At 44.4% G+C, this 20,411-nt stretch overlaps 1 protein-coding gene across 10 annotated transcripts in view; it reads right to left on the reverse strand.

Annotated features, from left to right (window-relative positions):
* dysf (dysferlin, limb girdle muscular dystrophy 2B (autosomal recessive)) overlaps positions 1–20,411 on the reverse strand; it is a 148,192-nt gene that overhangs the window by 117,628 nt on the left and 10,153 nt on the right. For all 10 annotated transcript variants that reach the window (XM_083789304.1, XM_083789307.1, XM_083789312.1 and 7 more), the window contains exons 2-3: positions 3,779–3,834; positions 2,647–2,738 (exon numbers count right to left, since the gene is read on the reverse strand). In XM_083789304.1, coding sequence (XP_083645430.1) covers positions 2,647–2,738; positions 3,779–3,834 — 148 coding nt within the window. The remainder of the gene's footprint in view (positions 1–2,646; positions 2,739–3,778; positions 3,835–20,411) is intronic.

The following is a 20,411-nucleotide window of genomic DNA, read 5'->3' on the forward strand; positions in this document are numbered from 1 at the left end:
GATTTACTGTCCATACAAATTCCCCTGTCTGACTGTTTCAGACATTCTTTGTTCCTATACATTTTATGATGCAGTCACCAGGCACGCATCGGCTTGGGACGCCCATACAGTCTATACGGCTGGCATTTACTGTACATCCACCTGATTCATATTTCAAGTCAAGATCACTATTTTGCTGTCGATCACGGCTCACCAATAAGTAAGGGCAGTATTTTGACATTCACAGACTTTAACAGTGACAATGCTCAATAGAACCACCTCGCTTCTCGCTTGCCATCTCTCGCGAGAACCGGTAGAAGCTGCGTGAGGGCCTGATCACCCTCATTGGCCAAGCCGGTCATGTGACGCACTGGAGGCCACAGTGCGTCTACTGTAAAAGACAGTCTTTGCCCGGACAACCGACGAGACAACATTGCTTATTTAACTCCAGCTGTTCGTTTCTATATCTTGTCAGTTAACTTTTGCTTATTCTTTGGTGTATTCGTAGCTCCCTTCGGGAAGGAGTTTGTTAGGCCTAAGTTATAGTTTGACCCTCTGTTATTGATTAGGGTTTTGGTTAGGTGAAGTTATACACCCCACCACTGTAATTCCTGCTTTAATATCCTCTATAACTAATACTGCCTATTAGTTATCTTTATTATAAATGATAGCCAATGTACTTGAAAGTCTGAAATGTATTTATTTGGCCATTTGTACTGAAAACAACACCTTTGTAACTTTGTAACTTTTATCCTCAAGTGCGAGTAAAAGCATTTGCAGCAGGTTTCCTGTCAATTTTATACATTATGCGTACCTTTACCCCCTAGACTAATTGGTCCGTAACAGTGCGTGTGTGCGTGCGTAAGTTTCATGATAAAAGGAACAAACCAAAAATAAACATCAAAGGAGGTGTTTAATTTGTTCTCTCTCATTCGCATACCACAGCACTGTCTCCTCAGACAGTTCAGTCCATCCTCCCCCTATTCCCACTTCACAATGGAACAGTCCCGTCTCTCCTTATCTTACTTCCCGTTTTCTGACCTATGGGAAGGAGCGGTCAGTATCCCCCCATGCTCCGACTGACTGGCCTGCGTGGCTATTCTGGGAACGCGAGGGGAAGGAAGGCACGGTCCTTCAAGACAAGGCTGGAATCCCGAGCCTGCATTCAATCATCGGTACTTAAAGATGTATTTATACCGCACGCATTTAATTTGGCTCAAACTATCACCCAGTGTGACGTAATATAACTGTGATAGGTACACAAGGGCAGGGTCACACTCACACACAAGAATGTACTGTGCGTGTATGTGCGTGCGTGCGTGTGTGCATGCGTGCGTGCGTGTACAATGTGTGTGGAACAGAACAGAATGCACCTTGAGTTTACTTTTGAAATATACATAGTATCTCACGACAGCCCCACACACACACACGGGTGCACATGCACACACGCACGCGCACACATGCACACATACACACATACACACACGCACGTGCGCTCTCACACACACACACACACACACACACACACACACATTTCGATTTCTTTATTTGAGTCCACATTTATAAAATACATTATCAAGGACACAAAAAATTTCAGTTGCTTCTGATATACCACGCACTCGAAACATCACGTGTCTCTGTGCTTGAGTCCAATCAAGCCCTAAATGTACAGAATATAGGCAACACATGAACTTATTCACAGCAAACATTGGTCACTTCAGTCTGTCATATTACCAACACCGAAAGTAAATCATGGGTACAAAAAACACCTTCTCCTCCAAATAGACCGACTGCCTATAATGGAGGAGATTGAACAGTATGTTGCAAGCTGCTTTGCCTTACACTTGGACAACCCTATAATCCTCAAGCCTCTGACCACTAGCCTGTGGACATGGCCCAGGCTGCCAAATATAAAAACAATGAGCTGACACGTATAGCCCAGTTGTATAATGGCCTGTACTAATGGTTGATATTTTACTTGTTTAGTAAGGAAAGCTTCCTCTAAACTTGAATCAAAAGCACAGCCAACTTCCAATAGAAAAACCTCTCTGCTGTTCAATTATAATGACATCTGGTGTATTTGCAGTTATATTTGCAAACACGGTTGGGTCATTGCATTGAAACATTTCTGGTTTCACACAGGATTTTTTGTGAAACACAACGGAGGAATGAAACATAGGTGACACATCTTTGGCAATAATGTTCACAATTCTGTCATGCCTGGCTATATGCAGTCCTTTGTAGATATTACAGCCGTTTAATATATGAGACATAGACTCTATGGTCTGATGCTGTCCATGGTGTAGACAGTGAGGGTCATGATTATTGGGATACCAGATTGATAGATTCAGTTTGGTTGGCAGCACTTGAAGGCGTGCATGCCTTTACTGTGAAAATGAGAATGTCCTCATCAATCGCTGCGTTTTTTAGAATTGAGTGGGACACGGAGTGATCAGCTGATTGGAGGCACGCAAGCTTCCCTTGCAGCCGTAGTCCTGTCCAGCGCCGTTTTCTATGCTGCTCTCTGAGCGCTAGAAGATGCGCACGTGCGCCATTGTTAGGGAGCGCGCTTGTTGTTCCGTCGTCGCGGCTTACTGTTGCGCGAGCGTTGATTGACAGGTCAGTGATCACACACACACACACACACACACACAGCAGTCAGTATACCTGTTCCTTCCCATCTTCTCATGGTCTTTGACCACACAGTGAAGCTCCGCCCCCGAGTCCAGAGGAATCCCTTTGAGATCCCACTCGAACCCCTGAAACAGAGGGAAAAGGCCATGTAAACATTAAGCGTTTGATGTGTATACCGTATAGGCTACCACACCATTCTACCTCAACATTATAGACGAAGGGTTAAAATTCTAATGGCCAAGGGTCACAGTCTGACAACACGCTCTGCAAAGTTGCTTAATTGTACAGTTCAAAAGTGCATAACAATAAATTGGATGAAACAATGTGACTATGGGGTCACAGGGAGAGACGTTACTCATGTTGGAGAGAGATGATAGATAGATACTACAGTCTAGATGTTTCATCCAAACACTAATGTTGCTAAGAGACAAGGAAAACCCCTTGGACACATCCACTATTTGATTAATAGCGTCACAAGCCATTTTATATGCTAATGCCAACTACATCATGTTTTTCCTATACACAGGTTTAATGTTTGTCTTTAGTTCAATGTTTGTTTTGTGTGTGATGTGTTATTTACGTCATATTGTCTCTTTATTTTAATGGCCTGCACTGTTTGTTTTACATCATCATTACATCACCTAATCCACATGAGTTAGACTTTAATATATTAGCGCCCCTCACTTCACACGGGTGTGATTTTTTATGTTTATCATATATGCTTACACACATTAGCTATTGTCAACTACTGTAGTTTAATGTAACAAAATTACTTCACCAATTTTCAACCTATCTTCATATAATTGGTCTTACTCTTAACTAATGCTCATGGTGATAAAATCCCATCTGAACAATATGTTGTTGATGGGTTTTTATTTTAAGGTAATTGTATTGAAGGTTGTATTAGTATAGCTGTGTATTGAAGGTTGTATTAGTATAGCTGTGTATTGAAGGTTGTATTAGTATAGCTGTGTATTGATTGGTTGTATTAGCTGTGTATTGAAGGTTGTATTAGTATAGCTGTGTATTGAAGGTTGTATTAGTATAGCTGTGTATTGAAGGTTGTATTAGTATAGCTGTGTATTGAAGGTTGTATTAGTATAGCTGTGTATTGATTGGTTGTATTAGCTGTGTATTGAAGGTTGTATTAGTATAGATGGCGTACCTCATTCCACACAGGGTTGGGATTGTTCTTGATCACCTTGGTCTTCTTCTTTGTGCCTGAAAACAACAGAGAGATATTTTATTGATTGATTGATTGATTGATTGATTGAAGGCTGAGAGAGAGGAACATCAAGCATGAAGCCCAAACTGCACCAATGCTTCTCCATAGTCGGAAGGAGTTGCATTTGGTGTGGTTGACCTTAAAGCTTAACTTAAACTTCATCCTTTTCTGCTGTTTTTTGTTCGTTAGTTAGTTTGTTTACGAGGCGCCAACATCACAAAGTCAGATTGCTTATACTGCAAAGGGCAAATACACAACATATAAAGATTTCACATTCATTTGTATAGGCCTCCCCGGATGTAGTCAACTTGACCTGAGTTGGTCTTGTACTGTACTTGGACCGATCTTTTTCAATCTAACGTTCACAACGCATCATGTTGCAAGCTCGTTGATCAGCTGTTATTGGCTAAAGCTCGTCCCAGAATGTGGATGCTGGGGTTCAAGTAACCTCGCCTCACCAGGCTTTCCACCACCTCGGAGGAAAGCCTGTATGATCCTGTCGGGAGCGGATGATATCGTTACGTCATGTTGTAGTATTGTTTTGTAGTCGACAGGCAGGAACAACAGGCGGCGGCAACTTCCTTTTCCCTCTCAATAAAAGCTCTCGTAGCCTGTAGCTTTTATTGAGAAAAATCGGTTTGAGGGAAAAGGAAGTTGCCGCCTGTTGTTCCTGCCTGTCGCCTACAAAACAATACTACAACATGACGTAACGATATCATCCGCTCCCGACAGGATCATATACCCTAAATGAAATGGTGCCCAGGCTAGGTTTCAAGTGGTTCATCGCTGGGCACAGCCTCGAAGGGCTTTGCATGCCCACATGTAACAAAGGACACAAACAACCCCTATCGCCTTTGACCCTCAATCAGGCAAGGAAACACACTAGACGGGAAGAGAGACGGAAGAAAGCTTAGGAAGGATGACCCCCTTCCAGGTCAGACGGAGGGGGAATAGGAACCGAGAGGCCAATATCCAAATGCAAAAAATACAAAACAAACAAAAGAACACTGCACTTAAATGTGCAGGCTGCCAAAAACACAGTACTAGTAGTAACCAATCATAGATTTTATTTGTCCAGTAAATTAATAATGTGGTGAAGTGAATGTCCACCGCTTTTCCCACCCCCAACTGCTCAGTGGCCAAAACATTTAGCAGACGCTCTTAATCCAGAGCAATTTACAGTAAGCAAGAACAAAGAATATGGCTCCATATATGGAGCTGGCCTGCTATTACATCATTCTGACATTCTGCATATATGGGCATAAAAGGGACACAGTCACAGACATTAATAACTGGGTGGGGCATGCATTTCCAGCTTCGTTCCAAGAATCCAAGTAGGCCAATGCCCCTCGGGCACCGCTCTAGAAGCTCTGGACAGGGCCCAAATTAGCCAATTAATCACACCTGATCACCCCTAGTTCTCCATGGAGCTGGCCTGTTATGACATCACTATGATGTCCCGACATCTGCATAGACTCCACATTTGGACATGCCTGATAAAGAACTCCATATTATATATACACTAGTACAGGGGTTGACACTAAGGTCTCAGAGGCACTTACCCGTCGGGCAAGTACAGGTCATGTTCTACTTGCCCAAAGGTCATGCCCACTTGCCCGAAAAGTAAATTGCCCATTATAAAGATTATAGGTAGAATTTGAATAACCGTTCAACTGTGTGATAAAAAAAAATGTCACATGAATATGACTATTTTATATTTGTGTTTAGACAGATATCTCATGTTGTGTTTATAGACTGCTGCATATCCTCTCAAACGAGCACTTGCCTGGTCGGGCAACCTGAAATCAGACTCCACCTGACCTGCCCAAACGTTTTATTTACCTGCCAGGGGCAGGTGGGCAAGCCTTAGTGTCAACGCCTGCAGTACATATAAACATTTTTGAGGGGCGCTATCCCCTGATATCATGTCATATAACAGCCAAGTCTATGGACTTTAGATTTTTTGTTTAAAGCACTTTTAACAGAGTAGCAGCTAAGTCTATGGACTGTTTGTTTAGAGCACTCGACATGACGTCATGTGGCAGCAAAGTCTATATGGACATTTAATGTTTGCTTACAACACTTTAAACAAACATTACCAGGCAGCCCTAACTTCACACAAGTGTGATTTTTAAAGGAGAATTCCATACTAAAAGGCTTTCTTACCTTTCTTTGTAGTTGTTACGTCCCCACCAAAGAGGTCCAGGTGTTATTTTGTATTTTGTGTTATTTTGTACGCCCTAAATGAATTGCACTGAATTAAATGGGAACTGAATGGGGCTATGGGGTGTTGTGCTAATTCGCTTATTTCCATCGCTCAAAATTATATATTTTTTGTATATATCCTCTCTTCATAATGTAAATAATATCCCAAGCGGCACACTTTACTACTTATTTTGATGGAAATAAGTGAACACCCCATAGCCCCATTCAATTCCCTGCAATTCATTGAGGGCTTATGGTAGGGGAAATAGGGCCAATAAGGAGTTTTTGCACAAAAAAACGCAAAAAACTCAAATCTTGGCTTCCGGGGGTCCCTGGCACACGATAATGATTGATATAAAAAAAAAAGATAAAAAATATTATTTTGAGATGGGGGTACGGACATATAATTTTGGGGTCCCAGAAATGAAAAGGTTTGACAACCAATGTCATAGACGACTGATGTCACAGGCTGACATTTTGGCCACATGGAGTCCAAGATCCATTTGATTTGTGGACTCACTGACAGCGAGCACACTCGCGCTATTGTGTTTCTTTTGCTGGTGCCACTTTGCCAGTTCCCACCTGATGTTGTGTGGGAGTCTAGATTGCTCCAGACCATACTGAATTACTGCTAGCTTGCACAATGTCTTCAGAAAAGGATTTAAGTCCAAGATGTACAGGCGATTGTTTGTGCTGGTCCCTCCAAAGACAATGACACGATGTCCCACCATGCAACAGCACATCCTGGAATACGGGCCCTTCCCCTTGAGCTGAACCTTCTTCCAAGTGAAGGTCGTCGGATTGAATTTCCACAGATCATTGAAGGCCCGGTGCTTCAAGGTAGTGCCGCCAAATATGTACAGCTCTCCCTTGTAGGCGAAGGCCGAATGACACCCACGTCCTTCTGGGAGAAGCTGTGGAGAAGAGGTTGTACTCAGCCAGCTGTTAGTCCCTGTGTCAAACACTCTGATGTTGTTGTAGACGTCCCAAAGCCCATGGCCCCCGAAGACAAACATCTTTGTCCCAATGACGGTGGCAGATTGAAACACCGAAGGATACGGCGGAGTGCCTTTGGTCTTCATCAAAGTCCAGACCATCGCGGTGGTGTCCAACTTATGAATGTCATTGGTGTATGTCACCTCGGTGCATCCTCCATATACAAACATGGCCTTCCCCAAGGCACAAGCAGAGTGGCGCCACCTCGCCTCCGGCACAGTCCCAGAGATCTTGGGTTTGAACCATCGGTGGGTGTCGACATCAAACGCATAAAGCACGTTGCAGTACTTCCTCGCGTCGGCGAAGTGCTTCCTTCTGTCGGTATAGCCGCCCCATATGCAGACGACGTCCTCAGTCAGCACAGCCGTGTGGCCAAAACGGCTGCAGGGAACATCGGGGGAACATTCTCCTCTTCCGTCCGTCATTCTTCTCCTCTTCCGGGGCATCTCGGTCCAGCGCAAAGACACTGTGTCAAAGACGTGCACACCCATCTGCTTCTTGTTACCCGCACAGTACCCTTCAAAGGAGTACACCTTGAGCCCCACCGTCACGGTAACATTATCCTTGCCACAGCAACGCTTCAGATGGAGCGTCCAGGCAAACATTTCACAAAACCAGCACAAGCAGAAGATCTAAATGAACCGCTTGAACTTTGCTCTGTAAAAGAATGGACTCATAGTTCGTTTGAACCTTGTTCTGTAAAACAATTGACAGCACGTATATGGTACATCGGCAACAAATGTCATACAAATCTTGGCAAACCCGCCAGCAGATCGGTTGATCTCCCTAATATGGCTAAATTCTTTGCCATAGCCTTATCATCATATGCATCATCTCATACTGGCCAATCAGAATGCCTGTTGCCTGTGATTGGTTAGCTGATTTGCTCGTTTACATATTATGATGTACATTTTCCGTTCAATGTCAATGGCGTTTAATGTTTTGATGTTTAATTTACGTCATATTTAGCGGAATTCTGATTTCTACGTTCATTGTCAATGACAAATATTGGGACGTGTGGGGACAAGATTTAGCGGACATTTGACCTGAATTCCCCTTTCATTGTCAATGGCAAATCTTGAGACGTGTGGGGACAAAAGCTGTTTATAGAAAAAAGTGGAGAAAACTGTGTTATCGGTCGGCGGTCGGTATATCATGGCCACGTTCATAATCATAATACATCATCACCATGTATAAAAACAGCTACTAATACTATGCCAGAACTAGTGTGTGGAATGGATTAAGGTGACACCCGGGTGAAGCATTCTTGTGTAAAAGTAAACGCGTGTTTTGACATGGTACTTTGGCTGTAAAATATGATATTTGAGCAGCACACACATGAAGGATATTGGACCCCATAATTCCAAATTCAATAACTGCAATCTTAACAATGTTATGTCATACTATAATCAAATGCTTATTCAACGTTTTGCTAGTGAGCAGGCACCCCAGGGTGATCTAAATTGATGACATTGATTATAATTATATTGCCCTATACACAGATCAAATTACTTTAGGTGTCCCCGGGCCGTGACCCACCTCAGTTATCTCATGTACTGTACTCTACTGTAACCTAGCCTATATAATAGCCAAATGAATACTGAAATGTAAGTCATTGTGTCACTCTCCCAAGCCGTTAGGCTGGAGGAGTTGGCTGATGCCATGGCTGCTGTACTGTGTGTGTGCCATGGCTGCTGTACTGTGTGTGTGTGTGTGTGTGTGTGTGTTATCATTCCCTGACTTCCTGTATTTCCTGTCTGTCCTGCCCTCTGACAGGAAGTAGGAAGTGACATCGACCAATAAATTGATGGATTACTAAAGTATGCTTATAAACACAAACACACACGCGCACGGTAACATGTCATTGGTCCGACCTCCCTTTAGTCAGACCATTACTAACACTATCCCAGACCCAAACCCTAAACTAACCCTAACCTCACAGGGAGCCACGGGTGAGTCTTAACCGGCCACGCAGGTCTGACTAATGGGATGTCTTGCATGTGCAGTCCCCCACACGCACAGCCATTCATAAAATAAATAATAATAGTTTAAATCTTAAAATGAACGATACGTGTATCACTGGTCTGTAATGAATGGCTCTAATAAACCACTTATTTTTGTTGAAGGAAATGAACTAGGACACTTCCGTGAAAGATCCAGGACTGTTCAGTCCGTTCAGTTGCAAATGCATGTTATTATCATATTATTGCGGCTGAAGAGAGACTGTTCATCGTTCCTCTTTCCTCATTGCACGAGCTGCAGGGCAGGAACAGAGGAGAAGGTGGTGACTGACTGACTGACTGACTGACTGACTGACTGACTGACAACGAACGAGGAAAGGGATTATCATTCACTCTCTGAACGAAGTCTGTGACCGCAGTTCCAGTCGGTCCGTCCGTCAGTCAGTCAAACTCAGGAAATGGCTGGCAAGAGCGTATATTATACACACACACACACACACACACACACACACACACACGGTCCAGGTGTCCAAATATGAGTATGCAGAGTCACACATCTGTACACAGCACACACACACACACACACACACACACAGAGCCTGCATGGGAGCCGAGGCTATACTTTGACAATGACGATGACAATTAAGCGCAATCTAGAATTATCCAACCTATAGAACAGCACAACCTACAGTACAATATTCTACATGCTAGAAGAGCACAACCTACAATTCTACAACATAGTATACACTAGGGTTGGGTGACAATACGAATACATCGTCCATCGCGAATATACGAATCCAATCGCTGAATATTTTTATTAGGCGATTTCTCGGGACGATTTAGCCCAATTAACATGTAAAGTGTGAGCAACATGTGAATCAATTTGGCCCAGCAAAGTAGTAACAGCGGCCGGGTGGAAATCACCTCCTCCCGTTATAATGTATGCTCCCACAGTCCCCGCACTCAGCAGCATCGGGCACCGGGGCACGGCACTTACGGCAGCCGCCAGCCAGAGTAAAGGCTGGGAGCTGGGAGGATGTAGCCTACATGTTGTTTAAGCTCCGGAGTCCAGACCATTGCAGTTTAATAATATACAGTCACAACAGAATGCACACTGCTGTCTCGTGTCTCATCACAATCCCAATGCCTCACCCGTGAAGTCGGGTGGGGAAATAAAAAAACTGTCTACTAGTGTAAGTGTATAGGCTCGGGGATCATAAGTTAGCTTAGTGTTAGCTTAGCGTGTAGCCCCTACTGGTGCTGCAACCCACTGATTGAACTTCATATCCGTCTGTAATCTATACCCAGGGGGCAAAGGGGGTTGACCTGCATTTGCCATGACCTCAAAGGTTGTCCACCAGAAATAGTATCTATGACCCCGTAGGATCACAACCTATATGGACAACCCGGTAATTTTTTTGCTGGAAGTCCAATATGGCCGCCGCAATATTGGCCCCTTATAATGGGGGGTGAATAGGGCAACATTTTAAACCAAAACCAAAATCCACGAAACTTCTCAGGTTGATCAATGATATGAATATGAACATTTTTTGTATTGAAAGTTCCCATGAATTTCAATATGGCCGCCACAATATGGCCGCCACAATATTGGCACCCAGAAAATAGGTTTGGCTCTAACTTCTGAACCAGATGGGCTAGAAACGCAAACTCGGTGTCTATTTCATGTTTTCTGACCATGAGAGACTCAATGGAATACCCATTTTCATTATTGGGTGTGTCTGGACCCTTATTGTGCATATTTACAAGATGGTGGCTACCCGAAATAGTGCTTTACCATGATTTCTACCATGATTGTTGACTGTTTTAGCAAACACAAGCAATATTAATCCATTGGCTAAGATTTATGACACAGAAGGGACATATATATTATTTTGACCTTGCATATTGTCATTTCCCCTCAGATCCTATGTAGAGTTGTAGGAATGATTTCAGATAAAATCAGAGACCAAAACAATGTATCTTAGAGATTACTTTACTATGGGACTGATACTATGGGATTGAATGGGACTGAATGGGAGTGACAGTCCCATAGTAACAGTACCTCCCATTCACTCCCTCACTCCCATTCAGTCCCATTCAGTCCCATTCACTCTGAATGGGAGTGAATGGGAGTGACAGTCCCATAGTAACAGTACCTACCATTCACTCCCTTTCACTCTGAATGGGAGTGAATGGGAGTGAGAGTCCCATAGTAACAGTACCTCCCATTCACTCCGATTCAGTCCCATTCACTCCCCCATTCACTCCCATTCACTTTTATTCACTCCCATTCAGTCACATAATAACAGTACACCCCATTCACTCCCATTCAGTCCCATTCACTCCCATCGTGTCAGTCCCATAGTAACATTACCTCCCATTCAGTTAAATTCCCTCCCATAGTATCAGTCTCATAGTAACAATACCTCCCATTCACTCCCATGCACTCCCATAGTATCAGTCCCATAGTAACAGTACCTCCCTTTCACTCCCATTCAGTCCCATAGTAGCAGTAACTCCCATTCACTCCCATAGTATCAGTCATATATTAACAGTACCTCCCTTTCACTCCCATTCAGTCCCATAGTATCAGTCCCATACAGTATCTCCCATTCACTCCCATGCACTCCCATAGTATCAGTCCCATAACTAAAAAACGTTGCATGGATGCACCTGGGACGTATCCTCAGTGATGTATCCTGAGGTCAACGGGGTTCCGGGTCTCTCAACATCATACCCCTCACTCAGGCGACCCAGCCGGGGTTGATCAAGTCCCGACTTACGTCCCAGTAGCTATACCCTCAATCAGTCCCACTAGGGAAAAACCAGCGGCACACAATCCGTTGGAACTACTCCAGAACTACTCTGCCAGGGCTGGGAGGTACACTTCTGGCACATGGAGGGACTAGGCTCTGTGGGTTGTCTCCTGGCCGGGCCCCTCCTACGTCTCACCAGGTCCACTCCTGCTCTCACCAGGAGTAGAGCGAGGACCTGTGCGTTGCATCAGAGTCCCAGCACCAGACAGTTTATTCAAGAGTGGTGGGCATTGGGCAATGGTTCCGCAGGGTCATGGTGCTGCGGTTCCGCTTGCTGCTTGCATGGCCCTCCCAAAGGCCTCACCGAGGGTTGTTGGACTTCATCCTCACAGAGGACACAGGCTGGGGCACTAACCCATACTGCTCACCCGGGTGCCGTCTACATTCCGGCTGTCACCCGTCTCTCCGGTGTCACCAGACTATACCTGGTTGTCACATAGTATATTCCTATGAGTCACTATATAAATAGAAGAACTATAACTAAAAAACATCGCATGGATGCACCTGGGACGTATCCTCAGTGATGTATCCTGAGGTCAACGGTGTTTCAGATCTCTCAACATCATACCCATCACTTAGGCGACCCAGCCGGGAGTGATCAAGTCCCGACTTACGTCCCAGTAGCTACCCTCAATCAGTCCCACTAGGGAAAAACCAGGGGCACACAATCTGTTGGAACTACTCCAGAACTACTCTGCCAAGGCTGGGAGGTACACTTCTGGCACATGGAGGGACTAGGCTCTGTGGGTTGTCTCCTGGCCGGGTACTGTTACCCATAGTAACAGTACCTCCCTTTCACTCCCATTCACTCCCATAGTATCAGTCCCATAGTAACAGTACCTCCCATGCACTCCCATAGTATCAGTCCCATAGTAACAGTACCTCCCTTTCACTCCCATTCAGTCCCATTCAGTCCCATTCTATCAGTCCCATAGTAACAGTACCTCCCATTCAGTCCCATTCACTCCCATTTTGAAAGGTGTGTTAAAATGGCCTAAGTCACATTTTATTATGACTTAGGCAAAATAATATGGCCTAAGTCTCCCTCTTGACATAGGCCATTGTTTTAATAGGGTGTAACAGGAAGGCCTTTTACATTAGTGCTCGGGTGATTTTTACCAGAGGTGGCCAGCATCACCAGGTGGTGATTTAGGCCAAAAAAGCAATTTGGCAAAAAATGACTTAGGCAATTAGTTTAATAAGGTGACGATATTCAAAACAGTCAACAATCATGGTAGAAATCATGGTAAAGCACTATTTCGGGTAGCCACCATCTTGTAAATATGCACAATAAGGGTCCAGACACACCCAATAATAAAAATAGGTATTCCATTGAGTCTCTCATGGTCAGAAAACATGAAATAGACACTGATTTTGCGTTTCTAGCTCATCTGGTTCAGAAGTTAGAGCCAAACCTATTTTCTGGGTGCTAATATTGTGGCGGCCATATTGTGGCGGCCATATTGAATTTCATGGAAACCTTCAATACAAAATATGTTCATATTTATATCATTGATCAACCTGAGAAGTTTTGTGGATTTTGGTTTTGGTTTAAAATTTTGCCCTATTCACCCCCCATTATAACTAATAGGGGCCAATATTGCGGCGGCCATATTGGACTTCCAGCAAAAAATTGACCGGGTTGTCCATATAGGTTGTGATCCTACGGGGTCATAGATACTATTTCTGGTGGACAACCTTTGAGGTCATGGCAAATGCAGGTTTCCTAAAAAAAGGGTGGTTTGCCCCCTGGGTACTAAGTTATTTTTATTGACAACGCTGCAAAAATAGACAGATCTACAAGCTCTCAACGCGTAGCGAACGGCACTGCAAAAACAGGCAGGACGCGATGCCTTGAGAGCTTGTAGATCAGCAGCAGCCCGGCCGCAGCAGCTTGTGGGCTCCGCTGCTCCGCTCCGAGCCTCCGACGGACCGCCGTTGCGGGGTAGCAAGGGGGCAAGTTACCCTGGCTGCGCAGCTGCGCTGCAGTCTGCAGAAACAGACTGATCTACAAGCTCTCAGCGAACGGAGCTGCAAAAACAGGCAGGACGCAGCGCCTTGAGAGCTTGTAGATCTGGCTTTTTTGCGACCTGCAGTGAGCTGTTCTCACTTTACTTTTATGACACGAATACATCGTTAATCGGCGAATATTTGTCAGACGATGGGCGGTTGAAACAACCTTAGTATACACTATACAAATTAAGTATAATATTTAGGACAGTGCAGAATAAAACCGTACAACCTCCTAGAACAAGACAGCACAGAACAGTACAAGAACAGTATAAGCTACAGACTATAGTAGTAGCTCAGCCGAGAATATAGTTCTGTGTAGTACAACCTAACTTTCAGGCCATGGGAAATTTTGCATCGGCTTCAAATAGTTTCAACCTTCCGAGTGCCCTTATAGTGACTTCTGCTACGATGACTGACTGGTGGTTTAGTTGTCCACCAGCGATTCACACACCTAGCTATTCTTACTCTCTGTGCACACACCCAGAGAGAGAAGGTTGTTTGCTTTCCTGTTTTTACCACAATCATGGGCTGTGATAGAACACACACACACACACACACACACACACACAATGCGTGTGCGTGTGTGTGTGTGCGCGTGTGTGCGTGTGCGTGAACCAGCCTTAAATGCCTCCCTGTGAAATGCCCCAGGGAGGGGTTTGTATCTTATGTTGGTATCACAGAGACAGGAAGTGGCACAGTGTTTACTTCCTGCCCAGTTAGATATGGTGCGCAGCTTGGCACCGGTCACACTTTCTGTCACAACACCAGGAATAGGACGGCTGTGAAATATGTTAAGCTAATGTTAGAAATGAAATGAGCTGTGCATATACGAGTGTGTGCGTGTGCATACATGCTCGTGCGTATAGCACGCATTATGTTTTAATGTTGTAACACACTAGCCTGGCTAATAAGCCAGATGACCGAATCAGTCGAATTGCCTGCCGGTGGATTTGTGATTTGAGTCTGGCTTATTAGCCAGGCTAGTAACACACACTGTGGAAGTCTCACTAACAAAAGATGGTGGTCAGAATGGTCAGATTAAAAGTTACATTTCAGAATGGGAATGAGAGAATGATTTCAGTAGGATTTTAGCTGGAAGGGACATGCAGGGACTGGACCTCTCTGTGTGTTGTGTGTGTGTGTGTGTGTGTGTGTGTGTGTGTGTGTGTGTGTGTGTGTGTGTGTGTGTGTGTGTGTGTGTGTGTGTGTGTGTGTGTGTGTGTGTGTGTGTGTGTGTGTGTGTGTGTGTGTGTGTGTGTGTGTGTGTGTGTGTGTGTGTGTGTGTGTGTGTGTGTGTGTGTGCGTGCTGATGGAGAAGTGCCAGATATTTTCCAGATATATTTAAAGATATGAGAACAACACTCCAAAAACAACAGGCAGAGGGAAATCCTCTCGCCTGGACACACAAACACTGGCACACTCATATGAGCATATACTGTCAGACTCATGCTGCACGCACGCACACGATGTGCACGGCGCCACACACACACACACACACACACACACACACACACACACACACACACACACACACACACCAGCCACATGGAGATAACTTCTGTCCACAACTGTTCTGTGTCACACAGGTGGCACTACCAAGTGCATACTGTATATCGTCTAATTTTCGTCTCTGTCGGTTGGAAACCTCATACTGTATGTCCAAAACTGTTACTTTTCAGGGTTCAAATTAATAAACAGCAAAGAAATGAAATAGCAGATCGACAAGCTCAAGCTTCGCATCACGTTTCGAGCTAATACTTCTGCTATTTTTGATACTTTTGTGTGACGCTGTAGTGTGTCCTAGGTAATTAATTTACAAAAATACACAAAAGTTATAATATGGATTCTGCCCGACAACAATATTATAGAATCACAATTAGTGAACAAGACAGGGTCCAACAACAGCATGCATGGCTTCATGTGGTCGGTATATGGGCTGTATTCTGCGTGTCTTAAGTACCATGTCTTATTACTTAACTTAAGACCTGGAGGCCATTTTGGCCATTTGGCTATTTTGAGTGGCCAAAGAGCATTGACCACGCCTCCAGGTCTTAAGTTAAGTAATAAGACCTGGTACTTAAGACACGCAAAATACAGCCCTATGTCTTCTATGACGTATCGATGACATAATACTCTCACATTGCCAGATTGTTGTCTCTCGCAATTTTCAAATGCTTCCATCATACAGTCTGGAGCAACAGAAGAGCTGTCATGAGTGAAAAAATAAAGCGGAAGTGCAAGCCTCCTCGTCACTCCCGTTTCGTCTTTACAGTCGCGCAAATGTATCCCAATATAAATAGAATCTAAGCATATATAGCTTTCTTATTAGCATAAATGGAAATGTAAAAAATAAGCTCTGATGTCTATAAATGGACATGATATCCAATGTCTACTGACCATCTTGCACACATGTGCGTACACACGCACGTACACACACACACACACACACACACACACACACACATACATAGGGAGTGAGAGATATTATAAAATATATTTTCGTAAACGGAAATGGCAGCTTCCTTACTCGGATTTCGGGATTTCCAGTCTCTATATAGCATTCGGAGATTGTGGAATAGTTGTCTGGGCTACGCATGACATAATGACGCCATGTTTGGGCAAGGTTTCAACTTTCAGGCTAGATATTTTGGGGAAGATTATGGCTGATTTCAGGTGATATTTAAACACAAGAACATTTTCTAATTTTTCATTATGATGTGGATATGATCACTTGAGATATTGAAATAATATAGTTCTACGATTTGTCAAAGCGATGTTATCCACACACACATACTGACTTGTAAATCCATCGAGTCCCTGCAGAAAAGTGAACTATAACCTATAAACCTATAAAGTTATATAGGCCAAAATGTGAAGCAGCCTAAACGTAAAGTGGCCTAAACCAGGAGGCCAAAATGTGAAACTGTTGCAGCAGCATGCACGTATGTATGATATGGCTGAAGCTGTGAATACACAATGACATGTATTGATGCAGGTATATGGTTTTTTAAGACCAGGGAGAAACAACATGCAACCAAATGAACCCTATAGCATCCCTATTCTGGGGTTGGAAATCAAAGTCAAAGTTGCGCGATTAGTCACACACGTTACCGCAGTGAAATTTGTTCTCTGCATTTGACCCATCTCTTGGATCGGTGAGCCGCAGCGTGCGCCGCGCTCAGGAATCATTAGTTGATTTGACCCCCAATCCAACCCATTGATGCGGAGTGCCAAGCAGGGAGGCATTGGGTCCCATACAGTCTTTGGTAGGACCCGGGCCAGGGATCGAACCCCCGACCTCCCAGTTTCAGGGCGGACACTCTAACCACAAGGCCACTGTCTGCAGGTTACCGATAGCAGATCCACAAGCTCTCCACATGTTCTTGGCAATTTCTTAGCTGAGATATGTAGGGTAAACTTGTGAAACTTGACCTAGAAGAATGACACTGACTCACTCTCGAGACCTGCTTTACAACAAAAACACCATCGAGGGCATCCTGGCGGCCTGCTTCAGCGCCTGGTATACGGGAACTGCATCACCGTCCTCGACAGGAAGGCACCAGAGGATGGTGGTGCAAGGACAACAAGGCAGGCAGTACTGACGCATCCATCCAAAGCCATACTGTCTGCCACCAGCTATCTGAGCAGCTTCCACCCAGTCTATTGAACTATAGAGCTGAGCCCTCCTGTTAAGTAAGTAAGTAGCCTTGCCGAGCCATGAGGCCCATATAGGGCAGGAGCCTATCTCCTGTTTCTGTAGCGTGAGGCAGCTTGATGTACAAGTACACCCTCTGGACATGACACAGGGACCTACTCCCAATCCAACCTTTGATGCTGAGTGTCAAGCAGGGAGGCATTGGGTCCCATTTTAGAGTCTTTGGTATGACCCGGCCGGGGATTGAACCCCGACCTCCCAGTCTCAGGGCGGACACTCTAACCACAATTAGGCCACTGAGCTGGTAGAGCCCTCCTGTTGCTGCTGGGCAAAGCCCACATCACAGGTTTACAGGTGTAAAACAGTGGGTGAAATTCGGTTATTTCCATAAGAGAGAGGGAAGAAGAAGAAGAAAAAGAAGAAGAGGGAAAGGGAAAGGGGGCAGAGGGAGAGAGAGAGATCAATCAAAACAGATCTCTATGAATATGACTGAATACTCTGCCACAGTTATTATATTTGTTGCCTTTTAACTGCCTTGTTTTATTGATATTTTCCATGCACCATGCTGCATCTGCTGCTATTTTAAGTGCCTCATCCCATTATGTTGTTTTAACCATGTATGCACCATATATGATGCACATTATATATTTCACACTGCACATATTGATTGATATAAATATGACCAGTTTTTCTTTCTTTTGTTTCTTTCACCAAATCTTTCCATCTTTCTTGAAACTGTAACAATGAAGCTCGTCTGAGAAAGAAGTTCACCAACTTTCTGATTACACCTGTCAGTTGAGTTGAGTGTCTGTTGTTCTCTCCCTTCAGACAGTACAACCATTATCCTGCAGCAGCTCTTTTTCTCTGCTGCCCTCCACAGTTTCCCTCAAACACCCTCTCTCTCTCGCTCTCTCTCTCTCGCTCTCTCTCTCTCGCTCTCTCTCTCTCGATCTCTCTCTCTCGATATCTCTCTCTCTCTCTCTCTCTGTCTCTCTGGTGTTAGTTTCTGTCATTATGTTCTCTGATGTCTATAAATGGACATGATATCCTCCATGTCTACTGACCATCTCGCGCGCATGTGCGTACACACACACACACACACACACACACACACACACACACACACACACACACACACACACACACACACACACACACACACACACACACACACACACACACACACACACACACACACACACACACACACATAGGGAGGGAGAGAAAAAGAGAGAAGGAAATGGGTTCTTAGTAAGACATTCAATCTGTTTCCATTCCACTGTCCTACACACACTCACGCACGCACGCACACACACACACACAGTATACACTTTGCGAATTCCTTCGAAACACTCGAGAGCAGATCCCCCTAATGTTAACTCATTCAGGAGTCAGCACCTGCACTGCTGCAGTGCTACCATGTCAAGTTTAATATCCCACTCCTTCTTAAACATTTGTTTTAAAGATGGAGTGCCACAATGTTTGTATTTTTCCAGTTTGCCATGTGTCTATGAGGTGACAGTACTTCATTAGACACCCTGGAGTCGTTTTCATGTGCAATGGTGTATTCACTTTGTATGTAGAGTTTCTTCCTGGAGGCTGAACCCTTGACAGTCAAACGGGCCAATGAAATAAAACAGTAATATAGTGACATCACATTATCAGCCCCTCCCTTAACCCCTCCCCTTTATCATACAACTACAGCTGTGGGTGCGGCTTCAGTTCAGGTGGATCACCACCCATCACCACCCACCAGGCAAACCAGGCATACTTAATGAACTGGTGGGTGTGTCCACATAAAAGCATGACTTTAACAAATACTGTACACTCTTTGGAAAAAGTTCTTCCACCTTATATTATAATAATACCTGATGAACTTGTTTTAGGGTGGAAAAAAATCGTGGCACTCCATCGTTAACACAATCCCTACTTTTGGCGGAATGCTCCGCCATAAGGAATGTAATAACCTTCCGCTCCTGTCGGAATGCTCCGTCAGATTAGCTTTATTATTGATATCAAACCGGATCGCTGATTTCTATTTTTTCATTATTATTTTGGCTCGGCCTTTCCTTCTTTAGCAATCCTAGACCGGATTGCGCATGCGCGCTGCCGTCCACCTCCCATTAAACAGGCAGACTAAAAGCTGAATAACTCCTAATCTACGGAGCTCTCCATGGTTTGGTCAATTACCGCGATGTTAATAATTGTTGTTTTCAGCGGTTTCACAGATGTTTATCATGTTCTTTTCATGCAAACATGCTCACCTAACAATCAGAAAACATGAACAAATGTATTGCGTGTCTGAATTATATGCTGTGGCTGATGTTTGTCAATCATTCGTTGTCTGTATGCAACAACTATGGTAGCACACACACACACACACACACACACACACACACACACACACACAAAGGAACAATATAACTCATACATGCAGGTCACATGTTTGCCATCATAGAATATGAACTCACATAAATGCATTGTCTCGGCTTGTTTGTGTGCACGCATGTGTGTGTGTGTGTGTGTGTGTGTGTGTGTGTGTGTGTGTGTGTGTGTGTGTGTGTGTGTGTGTGTGTGTGTGTGTGTGTGTGTGTGTGTGTGTGTGTGTGTGTGTGTGTGTGTGTGTGTGTGTGTGATGGCACCAGGATGTGTGCTAGCTAGGACAAAGCCAGGATGTAAGGGCAGCGTTCACCTCATTACGGAGCTACACATAACAGCTATAATGTACAGGACAAACACACACATGGCGGCTAAAACAGCAGCCGTCTCGTGTATGCAACGTTTGCAATGTCAGGGCACCCGCTGGCCTAGCGGTCCAGGCGCATCATGCCACATATAGGCTCCGGTGTGACAGCGCGTTGCGTGTTCGAGTCCCGTTCATGACGACCTTTCAACAATGAAAGTTGTCTAATAATGAATGACAACTT

The sequence above is a fragment of the Protomyctophum parallelum genome, assembly GCF_964188405.1.
Source record: "Protomyctophum parallelum genome assembly, chromosome: 18".
Lineage (NCBI taxonomy): Eukaryota > Metazoa > Chordata > Actinopteri > Myctophiformes > Myctophidae > Protomyctophum > Protomyctophum parallelum.